The 14,879-nt window shown below is 47.8% G+C and overlaps 1 protein-coding gene across 1 annotated transcript; it reads left to right on the top strand.

Annotated features, from left to right (window-relative positions):
- Positions 1-542: 542 nt before the first annotated feature.
- Positions 543-14,057, top strand: LOC102787478 (exosomal polycystin-1-interacting protein-like). Its single transcript, XM_087829896.1, has 2 exons — positions 543-910; positions 8,238-14,057. The coding sequence occupies exon 2, from the start codon at positions 8,286-8,288 to the stop codon at positions 9,027-9,029; it is 744 nt and encodes a 247-aa protein (XP_087686022.1). The 5' UTR covers positions 543-910; positions 8,238-8,285; the 3' UTR covers positions 9,030-14,057.
- Positions 14,058-14,879: the final 822 nt, after the last annotated feature.

Below are 14,879 nucleotides of genomic sequence, written 5' to 3'. Positions count from 1 at the left end.
GGGGCGTAAGGGTTAGTTAATCTACACATGCTGACATGGAGACTCAGTGTGGCAGCATTTTGTTGCTGTGGCATCTTTAATCGGTCATGTGAGTTTGAGTGGTAAAGCTGGACTTAACATATATGAGACCAGAAGCAAGAATTGCTAAACTCATAACATATGTTTCAAAACCAAACGACATAAAGCTGCTAAAACACATAAAAACGATGACTTCATGTCCAGAAACAAATCTGGCACTTGTGTGTAATACCAGTTTATTCCACAAGATGGTGCAGCGAGTCAACGAGCCTCTCATTCTTACTGTCAGCGACACGTCTGGAGGAGAATTTTAAAAAGAAGCTGGTGGAAGTTAAACTTAGTATTGTTCCACCTTCAGATGCTCAGCTGATATCTGAGTCTTTACAGGGCCGTCCTACACGTGCCAGGTTTGGGACATTTCATGTCCTGCAGCCTGACCGAGCACACAGCGAGGCTTCTGCTGAACGCTTCTGCCCTGTTCCCCCTGTAATGGCCTGAGGAGCCACGAGGTGGCTGCATTCTTAAATGTTTGATGGAGAAGACGCAGGAGGCGGGTCCACAGGGGGAGGAGAGTGAGGCTGAGGAGGAGGCGCAGATGCAGAAGCGGGCAGAGAACATGGACAGGGAGCTGGCCACGCTCTTCCATCTGATGAGGAAAGTTTCCACACAGTGTGCAGAGAGTAGGGCTCCCTCACCTCCTTCCTCCTCTCAGCCCCGGCTCTGCCTCCATCCCGGCCTCCTCTCCCTCCCTCCCTGCTCGCAGGCAGAGGGATGAGTGTTTCCTGCCAGCCTGCAGACAGATGTGGACGCTGCTGCTGCTCTCACCGCCGCAGTGAAGCAGGACAATCAGCCCAGAGCTCCGTGCCACCTGAACCCGCTGTGAGCCGCACATGTGAGTGCACACACACACACACACACACACACACTGATGTCTGTGAATAAGTGTGTGTGATTGGAGCTGCGATGGTGGTTCCAGGGATCGGTCAGGACAGTAATGAGAAGCAGACGCTGCTGAGATCACAGAGAAACCAGCAGAAAGCTGAGTCATCATCCGTCTGTCCTGATGGCCGCTCACAGCTAAACCCACAGACTCACCGCATGTTCTGACCTCGTCGGGTCATCGCGTCCAGGAGCTTCAGCATCAAAGTAAACCCTGAGCTCACTGGCTTCATTTGAACTCTGAATTCATTTCTTCCATCTTTTAACAATCAGGAGCTCCTGCAGCAGCCAGAGGGCTGATCCTCTGACGGTAACGTGTTCTGAAGCCAGCGCAGTTTCACGCTTCACGTTTGAGTCGGTGGACAGCCCACATTTTACTGACTTTTTACGTGTGCGCTGTTAGAGCCTGGCCAGGAGAGCGGCTCAGAGAGATTCACTGCTGTGAATGTCCCAGCCTCTATATGTGCTCATTTTAAAGCTTCAGCACACTTTGAAGAGGATCTGAGACCTTCAGGTTCCACAGACACAGAGAAACACTTCTTCACACAGATGCAGCGGATATCTTCATATTCCAAGGAAATCTCTCACAAGTGGATACAAGTACAAGAACTCTTAATAATAAAAATCTATTAGTCATTTAAAGTAACTTGAAGATGGCAAGATTGTAGCGGTTTCTTTGAGGTAAAGTCCATATATGCACTCTTCTTAAATAATCTTACTGTCAGATCGTATGTTTGACCCTGTGCGAGGTCGTCTTTAAGTCTGGGTGGATAGATGGATGATGCCCAGGTATAAGAGTCTGGACTTTAGTTTCACAGCCTGCCGTCTACTTAAAAATAAAGAGACCACAGTCTCAATGTGGGGAAAAGTATGGGGCAGGGGGCGTCTGCAGCAGCACAGATTTAAACTTCCAGTGAACGGCTGATGGAGGTCAGTGACGCGTAAACACGCTCCACACACAGGAAACTCTTCATCAGCACTGAAACAACACTTGTAACCACGAAGAAGGGAGACGCCGTCACTGAGAGCCTCACAGCTTCTTCAGTCTTTTCTCTTTACTCAGCTGGTCTTAGAGATGGAACTGCAGATTAACACCGATACGCCTCAGGCTGCTCAACAATTTCCCCCAAATCAGTGTTTTACTCAAACATCTGCTTATATTGGTATGAGAGAAATATCATTCTGCTGCTGGATGTAAGCTCTCTGTGTTTACGTCTGGATCTCTGAGCCTTTCTAAACACATGCAGCCCCAACGCTTCCAAACTAGAGATGCACCGCCCGTGCATTCAGACTTTTCTCTAGCAATGACCTGCTGACGCCGATATTCTTTCCAAGAACTTTATTTTCATAATGAAAGAAATGCTTAAACTTTATGCAAACTCCAGTCAGTTCCAGGATCTGCTCTCAACAGCTGACTGCTTTCATCCTTTCATTGCTCATACCGAGGCTCTGGATAGCTGTAGCCTTGTTTCCTTTGTTATCTAATCTAAAATATCCCTGTTCGGTTGGGTGACGGGTTGTCAGTGTCTCATTAGGTTTGTTGTTGCAAACATTGTGGTTTAATTTGGTCCCACTGACAGGAGAGTGACGAGGCTAAAGACACGTTAGCATGTGCCTGCACCGCTCTGCATGCTACACTTGCATGAAATAGACGACTCGCACTGGGACATATGGGAGGCTGACCAACCGAGAACACTGGAAACCAGCAGCATCATGGATGATTACCCGGGCTTTTCTTTGGCCTCTCCTTGTTCGCCTTCCCGCACATTGAGATTACAGATTCTGATTTTTTGACTTTTTTGATTTGAATATTTTAGCCCATACTTGTTTTTAGTGTTTTTTCGTCTTATTGTCTGATGTCTTCTTTAGTGTGGGTTTTTCACACCTGAGCTGGTTACTCAGTTCGGACGAGATCTCGGCTCAGTTCCAAACAATCGCCAAAGCGCTTCATTTGTGGTGTGTGGCGTACACAGAGGGTACCTGTGTTTACCTTTGTCGCTCCTGCCTCAAACACACCTGGCCAATAAGCAGACTGGACGTTCCCACCTGGTTCATAGTGACGCGTTGTGTTTCACTCTGTGTGAGCAGACACCAAAGTTCGACTGATTCAGACCACAGCAGACAAAAAGCCTGATCATTAGCTTCCTGCGCTCCTTTGAAGGCTGATCATCTTTTATTGTTCTCCTGATTCTCTTCATCCTCGCCAACATCGATCGACCTTGTAAACTTTACTTGGACCTTGATAATAATAATAAATGACTTTCTCTTCTTATGCTTTGGGATTTGTTACCATAACATATGTAATCATCACAGCACAGCCTCCATAACTGTGATGGTAGGAAGATAGAATAAAAGTGCTGGGCTCATATAATCGATGTTTACAGCAGGTAAACTGTGTTTTAAGGTGTTCAATCATCATCACCAAAATGTGGCTCTCGCTGTCAGACATGTCTGGGCTTGTCTTGTTGGGCTGTGGGGAACACAGTTTTTTAACCAAATTTAAATGTCTGATGGATGATGGTGTGACTGTGAGCTGTTTTAAAGACGGTTACCATGAAGACGCCACAATAAAGGCCTGAGCTTGGTGGTTAAAAGAGCACATGATGCAGACCACTGGGTCGAAGAAGGAGAAAGGAAGGGCGGATTAGGGTGGGTGCCTGTGGCGGAGCATGATGTCAGAGGAATGTGCTGAGCCTCTCCTCTCCAGCTCGTTTCGCTGTCGCTTCTCTGTCCTCGGGTTAGCCGCCGCTCGCCTATTGTGGTCCGAGCAGCCTGTTTGTATTTGTCGCAGACATGTGACAGATATTTACTGAACAAAGATGCTTTAAAAGAACACAAATATGACACGCAATCACATGAGAGGAAGAAGAGTGTCGTGTCAGAGTGTGGAATGTGTTTTCAGTGGTCGATTTCCAGCATCCGGCCCTGCAGCTACAGCTCGTTGCAGGATTACAGATGGAGATGGAGGAAAGGGAGTGGAAAGAGCGAGGGAACACACACAGAAAGTGACTGGTATCATGAGTGGGAGGGCCAGATGCTGGGAACAGCTGGAAAGACTATGACTAATATTAGCAGTGAGGTAAGACGGTGGAGGATGGAGGGGACAGAGGGCAGCTGCTACTGTAAACCAGCCATGCTGAAGTCACGTTTATTTATAGCCACACAGTCATCTCACCAGAATCTTTCATGGTCGACGGCTCGATTTAACCGCTTTACTCTACAGACTGTATATAAAAGATGGAGGTGGCCACTGTGACCTCTTCTAGAACCCAGAGTTTGCCAAATCAACACCTGCCACCTTGTTACCTGCTAATTAACATCCAAATTAAACACTTGAGTTTAATTAGTGCATTCAACTGGAAAAAAGAGCAGACGCCAGCCAACGCTGCAGTTCCTCTAACGTCCAGCAGAGGCTCCAGCAGGGAGGCAGTCCCCCAGACTCCCATGTTAGAAGATCCAACTTTACAGCAGAAACAAACATGAACCTGAGGCCTTAATCAGGGGCGTGGCCTCTGCCAGGTGGATGGTGACACAGGTGGCTGTAGCTGCTAGCTGTCTGCTAACTTCACATGAACTTGACCTCTGCACCGTGTTCGTGCTGTTGAATCATTTTTAGTGGCATCATGTGAAAAATAATATGGCTGCTGTGAGGTCACTGTACCAACTGCCCAGGAAGCCTGAGTGATTATGAAGCGTTGTGAACAGGTATCCGTGTGTGTGTGTGTGTGTGTGTGTGTGTGTGTGTGTGTGTGTGTGTGTGTGTGTGTGTGTGTGTGATGTTCCTATAACTCCTAACTAAGCTAGCTAGCTGATATCTTAGCACTGCACCCTCTGTTCAGCTCCAAATAAAAGATGGTGCTGACCGTGAAGTGTCTAAACTAGTGTGTGATGTCATGGCGAGACTATCCAGCCTTTATAAACAAGTAAAAGGTTGACTTTACTTCACACACACACACACACACACTTGTTTACACTGCACTGAAATCCATAAAAGGCTGGCAGGTTACCGGTTTGTGATCTGAAAAAAGTTCTTCCCAGAACAAAGTCCGGGAACATTTCTATAAATAGCGTCCCCTGTGGCTGCTAAAGCGGTGTGTAGAGCTGAGAAGTGTTTGCCGAATCCGTGAGTGCAGAAGCACCTCGAGCAGAGCTGGGTCGGACTCGTAAAGCCGCTGATCGCTTTATATCCCAACAGTCTGCAGTCGGCTTCAGACGAGGGAGCAAAACACGATAAAACCGAGCGCGATCCCAGAGAGAGACGGATCCCACTGAGCATTTAAATACAGCCCGAGTGAAGCATTTAAACTGCATCAGCACTTGGAGCACAAGCTCAGCACAGGCGTGTTCTCAACTACAAACTGACCTGGGATTAGTGCAGCTTCAGACACACAACACAGAAAACACCACAACACAAATATGTGAAAACCTCTGAAAGGTCTGCCTCACTGATGCTTTCAGAGCCAACATCATGTTTGTTGTTGACATTTATGACATCTCCTAAATCTCTGCTTTTCCAAAGGTCCCAAAGAAACAGTGCTCAGTAAAACGACAATCTGAAACACAACAAAACCGACGAAAACAGAGCGAAGAACAGGAGAGATTTATTAGAAACATGAGCAGGTTAGCAGAGCAGCACAATATCACCTTAAAATCGTGCCTCAATAGTTGAAAGAGAGCTGCGATAATGATATTTATGGTGGTAGGGACATACTGAGTGATGGCAGACCGCATGACTCAAAGTCAGATGTAAGCACAGGCATCGCCTCAGTGATGATTTCAGTGGAACAGCTATTTAACCGTTTACTTGAACAATAACTAGACTAACTAACCACACTCTGTCACAGGATGAAACTGAAACTTCCTGTGATGTTGTCTTGGGCCACTTAAAGCTTACCTTTACCACCGTGTGACCACATCAGCACTTTCCATCTGCCACAAGCTCTTCCTGTCTCGTGGAGCGCAGTTAGCGAGCGTTTCATCGATGTGTTTAGATCAGGGTCATTGCCAGTGGCTTGTACCTCCTCCTTGTGTGCCCTCACAGTCCGATCACGTTTCCAGAGCACTGTCATTTGTTGGTGGTTGTGGCTCATTGGAAGCTGGCGGGAACATGAAAACTGTTCTTTCAAAAAAAAGTCAGTTCCAGGTTATCTGTTTTATTGGTTCACTTAAACATTCAGTAATCCTGATGTTTGAATCTGTTTGTACGTCTGTGTGGACACAAACCAAACCAAAAGCAAACACAAACTTGTGAGTCTGTATGTGCTCACTGTTTCATTTGGGGCATAAAGCGAGTAAATGAAATTATTTTAATGTAAACAGGAAGCTGAACATCTCGCCACAGCTCAGCTCTCACAGACTTTAATTTAAAACCCCAGAACATGTGAAGCAAACACAGCGAGGTGTTCTTGGTCCTGTCACTGACGGATGCATGGATGGATGCATGGATGGATGATGGATGGATGGATGGTTGGATGGATGATTGATGGATGGATGGATGGTTTGATGGATGGATGATGGATAGTTTGATGGATGATGGATGGATGGATGGTTGGATGGATGGATGATGCATGGATGGATGGATGGATGGATGATGCATGCATGGATGGATGGTTTGATGGATGGATGGATGATGGATGGATGGATGGTTGGATGGATGATTGATGGATGGATGGATGGTTTGATGGATGGATGATGGATAGTTTGATGGATGATGGATGGATGATTGATTGATGATTGATGGATGATGGATGGTTTGATGGATGATGGATGGATGGATTGTTGGATGGATGAATGATGCATGGATGGATGGATGGATGGATGATGCATGCATGGATGGATGGTTTGATGGATGGATGGATGGATGGATGGATGGTTTGATGGATGTATGGATGGATGCATGGATGGATGGAGCTCTCACAGACTTTACTTTAAAGCCCCAGAACATGTGAAGCAAACACAGCCAGATGTTCTTGGTCCTGTCGCTGACGAATCCCTGCATCTGCACAGGATAATGCTGTGTCAGTGTGGCCAATCGGAGGGCTGATCGATGTCAGAGGCTGTGAGGTGATGCTGGTGACTTCGGCGCGGCAGCAGAGCGAGAGTTCACATGTGACGAATTCCTCCTTCCTGCTCGGGTTGTCCTCACAGCACTCAGAGTGGGAACAATGATCCCAGTGTCTCAGGTTCTGTTGGAACGGCAGGAAAATTACTCCGAGTGCCGACGGGAGAAGTGAGCACATCATTGCGTTCGTCTGATTGTCATTAAAGTGTTTACAACAGCAGCAGGGTCTAAAGTGACCCCTGACCTTTCTATGACAACGTAATGATTTCAGGTTTCAGACGTGTCACAGGTCGAGTGATGTCTGCAGAAACTTTAAAGTTATTAGTGAAGAATAAGAAATGGCTGTGACCTTCCTGAATACATCACTTGTTTGTGTTTTTTGGAAAACTGATTCGACTTTGTCCGACATAAACTCTGGAAAGAAGAGGGGAAAGTTTTGCTCTGGAGGTCTAGACTGCTTATTCAGTCCACTTTTCCATGGCTGCTGAGCCGGAGAATAAAGAGAGCAGTGTGCTCATTCCTGAGCGTTTAACACGGTGGGACGCAGCCGCGCTGACCGCAGCGCAGCGTGGCACAGGAAACTTCCATCAACCCAGCGCCAGCTCGAGGCCTGGAAGGAAATCAGCCCATAAAGCTGTGTGTGTGTGTGTACCATGTTCAGAGATCTTTGTGGGGACCAAAAACTGGCATGCTGCTATACTTGTGAGGACCAACAGTCCTTATGCAGACAAAACGCTGTCACCACGAGTTTGAAGACGTTTCTGAGGCTCAAAATGTGTTTTTAGTGTCAGGGTTACAGTTGTGGTGGGAAATGATGTCATGATGATGGCAACGTCATTTAGATCCTTACTTACTTAGGTCCTTACTAAGATATGAAAACAAGTGTGTGTGCGTTTGTGTGTGTGTTTGTGTGTGTGCGTTTGAGTGCGTGTGTGTGTGAGTGTGTGTGCGTGTGTGAGCGTGTGTGAGCGTGTGTGTGTGTGTGTGTTAGCGTGTTTGTGTGTGTGGGTGTGTGTGTGTTAGCGTGTGTGTGTTTGTGTGTGTGTTTGTGTGTGTGCGTGTGTGTGTGTTTGTGTGTGTGTGTGTGTTTGTGTGTGTGCGTGTGTGTGTGTTAGCGTGTTTGTGTGTGTTAGCGTGTGTGCGTTTGTGAGCATGTGAGTCGAGCTCTCTGGTGCTGTCCATGCTAACAATCCCCCCCCCTCCCCCTGTGTGTTCTCAGGTTGGTCCTCTCCCTCCACCTGGTGAAGATGTAGTCTGTTTGGTCTCCATGGAGATGTCTCCAGTCTCAGTCTTTGCCCTGTTGCCATGGTCACTGTGCTTGCTGTTCTTCCTGACTGCCGCCCGCCCCCAGACGACGAGCTCTGCCCCCACACATGCAGCTTCCCCGAGGGCCAATACGACGCTACTCTACGAGAGCGGCGCTGCGACGAGCCGCAGCCTGCGTAACTGCAGTTGCTCTGCCCCCGTCACGGACTGCGACGAAGTGCTGGCGAACTCTCTGTGCCGCTGCCACAGCGTGCCACGCTCCGCCATGCCCCGCACTGGGCTGCGGGAGGCGGGGCAGCTGGCGGTGTGGGTGAAGGAGCTCTGGGTCCTGGAGGAGCTGCTGAACGGCAGCTCGGTGGGCCACCTGCGCCTGTCGTTCTGCGGGATCAAACCTGTGGACAGCCGGTACCTGGCTCTGCGGGGTCTGCAGACCCTCGGGATCCACAGCGCCGTGCCACTGGCTCCATACCCTGACCAGGAAATGACCGTCTCCCCCCCAGCGGGGGTCACAGCGGAGCTGGACGCCCTTTCCTTTGGCTCCTCCTCCTTCCTGCACATGACCTTCGTGGACGTGGCCGTGCTGAACGGGCTGTCAACCCTGAAGGCGTACAGCGTGGTAGGACCGCCTGCCCCCACCCTCTCCCAGCACTTCCCCCTGCTGCCCGTTTCCCCGCCCCACTCTGATGACCCGGCTGAGATGGCTGCAGACCGCCTGCAGGACCTGCTGGTGACCTTCGTGTACTGAACCTCGACACCGATAGCACTTTTTTGTGGGACGCGTTCCCTTCCTGCTGCTGCTCCTGTCCCGGAGATGAAGTGCCCTTTGATGCTCTGATCCTGTAACGAGGTTTGGGAATGTTTGCACTCTGATTGGATAAGAGGACAGCTGCGCGAAGCCACAGAGGTTTCACACGCATGTACACACTCTGACCGTCCACTGTGGTACCGTGTAACGCACCGCAGTAGAAACTCATAGCTTTATTAAACATCATAGGTTAGGTTTGGGCTTCATGTCAGGTTAACAGGAATTCCCACTACCAGGACCTGCTGGAGTCTCATGAGTCTAAACATCTGCAGATGCTTTACGGCTAACCTCTCAGTGTCCGTCAAGATACTCTGACCTGTCACAGATAATGAAAATTAGCCTTTTTAGCGTTTTACCAACAAAACCAAACAGTAAGCTGAGCCCAGCGATGTTCTCATAACTCACTGATGTGCTGTTGGTGTTAGTGGTTCATAAAGCCTTTCACTCACAGTTTATAACGAGTGTCTCATCAGGAAACTGAAGCTGGGGGATGTTAATGGTTTGGTGTGTGAGTGGCATGTAAGTGATCTGTAAATCCTTAGTAATAGTGGGCGAGGATGACTCCGTGGAAAAATGTGTGAAACAGCTGGAAGGGGACGAGGTGCTAACATGACTCAGCTGCAGGCGTTGTGAGCGGTGATCTCTCCTGTCTCTGCGCTCACTTTTCTCCTCCAGTTCACATTCAACCTGTCTGCGTTTCATGAACTGAAGGTTCACGTCAGCGACCATCGACTGCAAGCCGTCTCACAGCCTTTAGACCTCGCTCAGACTTTATGGACTGCAGCGTAACTGTTACCAAAAGCTGAGGTTCATTCAGGTGCCGTACGGCGATTAAACGACTGTAATTGTGAAGTCATTACTGGGCAGACAGTCTGCAGTCTGCAGGCTTCCTGAATCTATGAGACAAACAACACGATTGTTCCCAGAGACAGAGGAGATCCAGGCTCTGCCTCCAGCTGCCGGCTGGGTGTTAGCGCTCCGTCCTGCCCAGGTGCCCCGTCTCTTTCTCAGTTCTTAGACTTACATGGGCGACAACTTACAGCAAAAACACAAATCAGAAAAACAGCAGGGCTCCCTGCACACTTGTACTGATGAACCACGCCATCCTCATCATCACAGCAGGAATATCTTTATAAAATAGATTTCGTAGCAGATCTCGAGTAGGGTTGGGCGATATGTAAAAATTTTCCAACCGACAATCATCAGTCCAATAATCGACGATGGGCGATATATTCACGCATGCACAGACTTTTTGATGGGCGGAGCAATGTGATCATGCACGGATTGATTTGGGCAGAAGTACAAACGTGGACGAACTAATAGGGCTGTCGGCATTAACGCGGTCGTCACGATTAATGCGATTAAACTTTTTTCATGTACTACACCCATCTGGAGCGCAGAAAGAACAAACTTTGGACAAACTGCCTGAAATGCATTGACAGAGACATTTCAGGGATTTTGACTCAATCTGTGTTCCAGATGGGTTCATTGTTAATCGTGTTAGTCATGATGATGGCGCGTTAACGCTGACAGCACTAAAAACATATAAAGTCGCCAATTTGGGATGAAAGAGGCAAACCTAAGGACGTAACCAAAGCGGTGTACCACTTGTGCAGACACATATTACGAGCAAAGTACTCAAACACGACTAACTTGCATGAGCATGCACGTGTCCACCGTCCGGCTGAGTATGCTAGGCTATCACCAGCTTCTGCAGCTCCATCGAGCATTTGTGCGCACTCTGAGGAGGGTGCATGTGCTCGCAGATGAAAGAGGCTGCTGTTAAAACAGGGCTATTATTTTTTTTCTGTTGACTGCTTCTATTAGCTCCATCATTATTAGCAAACGTACTCATGGACAAATAAATAAATACATCGCTGATGGGCTCAGCCGATCGGCGATACTCGATATATTTGCCCAACCCTAATCTCTAGAGACTTGCAGAACCTCTCAGAGGCTCACAGCTCCAGAGTTCATACTTCAAAAGAGCCAACAATAAACAATAAACCCCATACGAAACTTCTTCAGGTGCATCCTGGGCAGCAGCTCAGCACTCAGTTTCATTTGGCGAGATAATAAATCAACATTAAGACGGTCTGAGAATGAATTTCCACGACAAAGCGCTGAAGCCGCTCTCAGATTTACGTCTTTACTTTAACTCCTCCAGTCTCATTCCCAGAGCATCAAATGATGAGTGCTGAGCGGTTTCAAACTCAAACCAACGTTCAGCAGTGCTGCGGATAGAACGAGGGCGCGTTGGCTTCCTGCAGATCTGCGTTACATAACGGCCTCGTGGAAGAACATTTGTGTGCCACATGATGAAATCCTGTCGGTGCAGATTATGAAGATGAAAACAAGACGTACTGGGGCAGCTGGCCGCAGTGAACGCTGTCCAGAGCGGGACGAGCGCGTCTGCCGCTCTGTCTTTGAAACATGAATCATATACACCGCTGTGTCGGTTTAAGAACGACGCCTCTGAATGTAAACATGTCCGACAGCAGCGGGGTCTACTGAGGCCAGAGAGCTCGGCAGGCACTGTGCCGCGTTTTCCCAGCTGCTCTGATTGAGAGCAGATGGCCTCATAAAACAAGTTGTTTTGAAACAGGTTAAAATGGACGCCGAAGAACACGAGTGCCAGCGTTAGGATCCTCCGCTCTGCTGAGCTGGACGAGTGGGCGGGGCTGCGCAGCTGTTGCTCAGCAGAGCGCAAACAGAATGTGTTTGTTTCACACTCGCTTTAAGGCCGAGGAGCTTACATGCTCTCGCTGTCCTCCTGCTCGAGTCCTGAGAGGCTCTGTGAGACCTGCTCGCACAAACACCTCTGTGTGTCTGCATGTGTGTGTGTGTTAAACCCATGCAGTGAGGATTCAGAGCAGAGAGTCAGAGTTCAGGTCCACGCCCACCACACGCTGGCCTCTATCCTTAATTACCTGGCGGGACTTTGCACCTCCTCTGTGTGAGGAAATGTTCCCGCAAACAGAAACTTTTGAAATGTGCATAGAGCACGGCTCACTTTTACAAACACCAACCTTAGAGTCCAAAATGATGTGCGTCAGAAATGCTTTGATTCGCTTCCAGGTTCTAATTCTCATTCACAGCAGGACAGCTACAAAGTGCACACACATGGCCAGAGTCCAAGCTAGCACGTTCGACTTAATCAAGGCCGGGTGGAGGGATTAGCCCTTTTTCTTAAACTGGGTTTGATCTCATGCACAAACGTTTGATGTGAACAGAGGGTTCAGTTTCCTGGAGTTTCTCTGTTCTGAAACAGTTCAGTTTTGGCTCTGCAGGTGTCGCTGTGCTGCAGCCACACGACAGAGGCTGTCAAGCAAATCAGTGCATGTTTGCTAATGTCCTGGTAGTTCCTCACACTCTGGTGGTCAAAGACAGAACTGAAAGCTGCTCCTGAGTTAAACCATAAGCTATAAAGATACATTTATCATTTCTTATACTGTAACAGTCCATATAAACCTTTGATGGGCTGTTGCTGTTTGAAGCAGCCCCTAAATGACCAAAACAAACGTTCTTCTTTATTTTCTGGCTGTTTGCAGCCCTCTAGTGGTTGTACGTGGAACTTCAATTGAAAGTGTAGACATTTAAACCGCTAATCCTTTTCCAGAAAAACGAACGTGCAGATAAACACTGACGTTCAGGCTTGATGTAAGCGCACATTATTCATGACCTCTCCGCCATATTGGTTGGTTAAATGCCTCAGCAGTGACCAATGACTCGTGGTTAGCTGTCCTGACAGCAGACTCTGATAAGCACCCAGAGTCTTGCAGACCTTTGGATCTGGTCTCATATCATTTGAGCAGCTTTTATGACATAATTATAGATTATGTGGTGTGAAGTCAGGGAGGGGTCAGGGCTGCACCCCTCCCTCCCTGGGTTTGGTTGCATCAGCAACCAAACCCAGTGACACACGGTCCGCTTGAGTTTCTCAACGTAACATGAAAGATGCTCAACCTGTGAGTGTCTGACTTCATCAGAGGGTCTCTGCACTTGGTTTTCATGCTTACATCATGCTTACATTATTTACACTTAGCATTTATCAGACAGTCAGCGACTGCACGGAAACCTCCGATTGCTAAGGAAAAATGTGAATTCTCCACCTGGTTGCTGGAAGCGGTCACAGGGAGGTTTAGTGCTTCTCCAGCCAGCTGGAGAATCCTTGTTTTTCCGGGCCGACATGTCCGGTCTCTAGGCCCGTCCAACAGCTGACGTCACCTGGTTAGTGGTGAAAACTTAAATTTAAGAAGCACTGCTCATGAGAAGAAAATGTTTAAGATCACTTTGATTTGGAGGGGGCGGGGTTTATAACTTTTACCCCAACCTGCCACCAGAGGGCGATTGCCATGCTGTCCATCTTTATATACAGTCTGTGTTTTCAAGGTTACCCAGTCAGGAATAAGGAGAACCGCTGGGTGAGTCCCTTCCTGAGCACAAACACTTGTAGTTATGCAACAGGCAGAAGTCTGTCTGTGAACGCCATCTGCTGTGGAAAACACAAACAGAGCAGCTCACATTTCCAGCGTGCAGCGCTCTGACACACTGGGATTTTTCCACAGCTATTCCCATCTGCTAAACTGGGCTGTAACACACCTCCATAATGGTTTTCAGGCAGTTCACAGAGGACTGGCACTGAAAGTCAAAGACTCTGGAACTTTCCACCACAAAATGGGTGAAAATGAGCTCAGCGGGTTTTTTGGGTTTGACGTCACTCCCTTGTCCTGTCTCCGTTTCCTCTCCTGGTCTCTGTTCCAGCACCTTAACTCTGCATCAGGGAACGTGTTTTGCTTTCGGATGATTTGCACGCTTGTTGCAGGCTTCGTGATGACTTGTGTGTTTAAGGAGCAGGTTGTGTATTTGGAAACGGCTCGGCACCTTTGATTTGTATATAATTTGGAGTGAATGTCATAAACACGTCATCATGTGGAAGCTTTGTGTAGTCTGACAATAAAGTTTGAAAAAGTGTTGTGATGTTGACTTTGTTACAGCTTCGTGCCTGCACTTCACACCAACAGTAATAAACAACAGTCACAGTCAGACCAACAGGCTTTGATTCTAAAAACGTTATTAAAGCGAGTCGCTGAGACATTTCCTCACAGCTCTGCAGCTTTTCAGAGTTCACAGAAATAAAAGCGTTTAAAAAACTCCTAACTAATAAACTCCCACAGCGCCCTCCAGCGGCGGCCCCCCGAACAGCAGCCTGGAAACCACCGAGTGACGTTTGGGAAGCGCAATAGCAGCGAGACAGGAAGCGGAAGAACTTCAACTTAAGAGCACTGGGTCCTCCTGCGCTTTCTGCCGCCTGTCCTCAACTAACGAACCAGCAGAGGGAGCCCAGGGCTTTGTTTTCATACAGGCGGGTGAAAGGAAGAAAAGTGACAACACGATAAATCACAAAGTCTGAATATATTCAAGTATTTATACAATTATACATACATGACACATGTGGCCAAAACCTTCTTTTTTTTTCGTTTTATTATCTATTTATTTAATGAAAAAATAAAATCCAATAAAACTTTATTTTCTAAAAGCACATCGAGTCCTTTCACAGGAAAACAGATTATTATTATCACCAACAAACAGAGAGAAAACAAACAGGGAGACGCTGTTCTTATTAATATCTGATGAACACATTCATTTCCTCCATTCACTCGGATCCATGTTTAACATGTTTCAGAGCACAGAGGAGGACAGCAGTCACCGTCTGGCTTAAATGAGTAGAGGACACATTCGTGGACACAGATCCTTGTTCACTGTGCTGCTGTTTAAAGTCTTCATCAG

This window comes from Neolamprologus brichardi, chromosome 16 (assembly GCF_056152115.1).
Source record: "Neolamprologus brichardi isolate AB-2024 chromosome 16, ASM5615211v1, whole genome shotgun sequence".
NCBI lineage: Eukaryota > Metazoa > Chordata > Actinopteri > Cichliformes > Cichlidae > Neolamprologus > Neolamprologus brichardi.
Note: the sequence above shows the minus strand (reverse complement) of the source record. Positions and strands in the feature narration are given on the sequence as shown.

Bases quoted from the DNA above. Each gene is read 5' to 3' on its own strand.
- LOC102787478 (XM_087829896.1), top strand. From the start codon at position 8,286: ATGGAGATGTCTCCAGTCTCAGTCTTTGCCCTGTTGCCATGGTCACTG.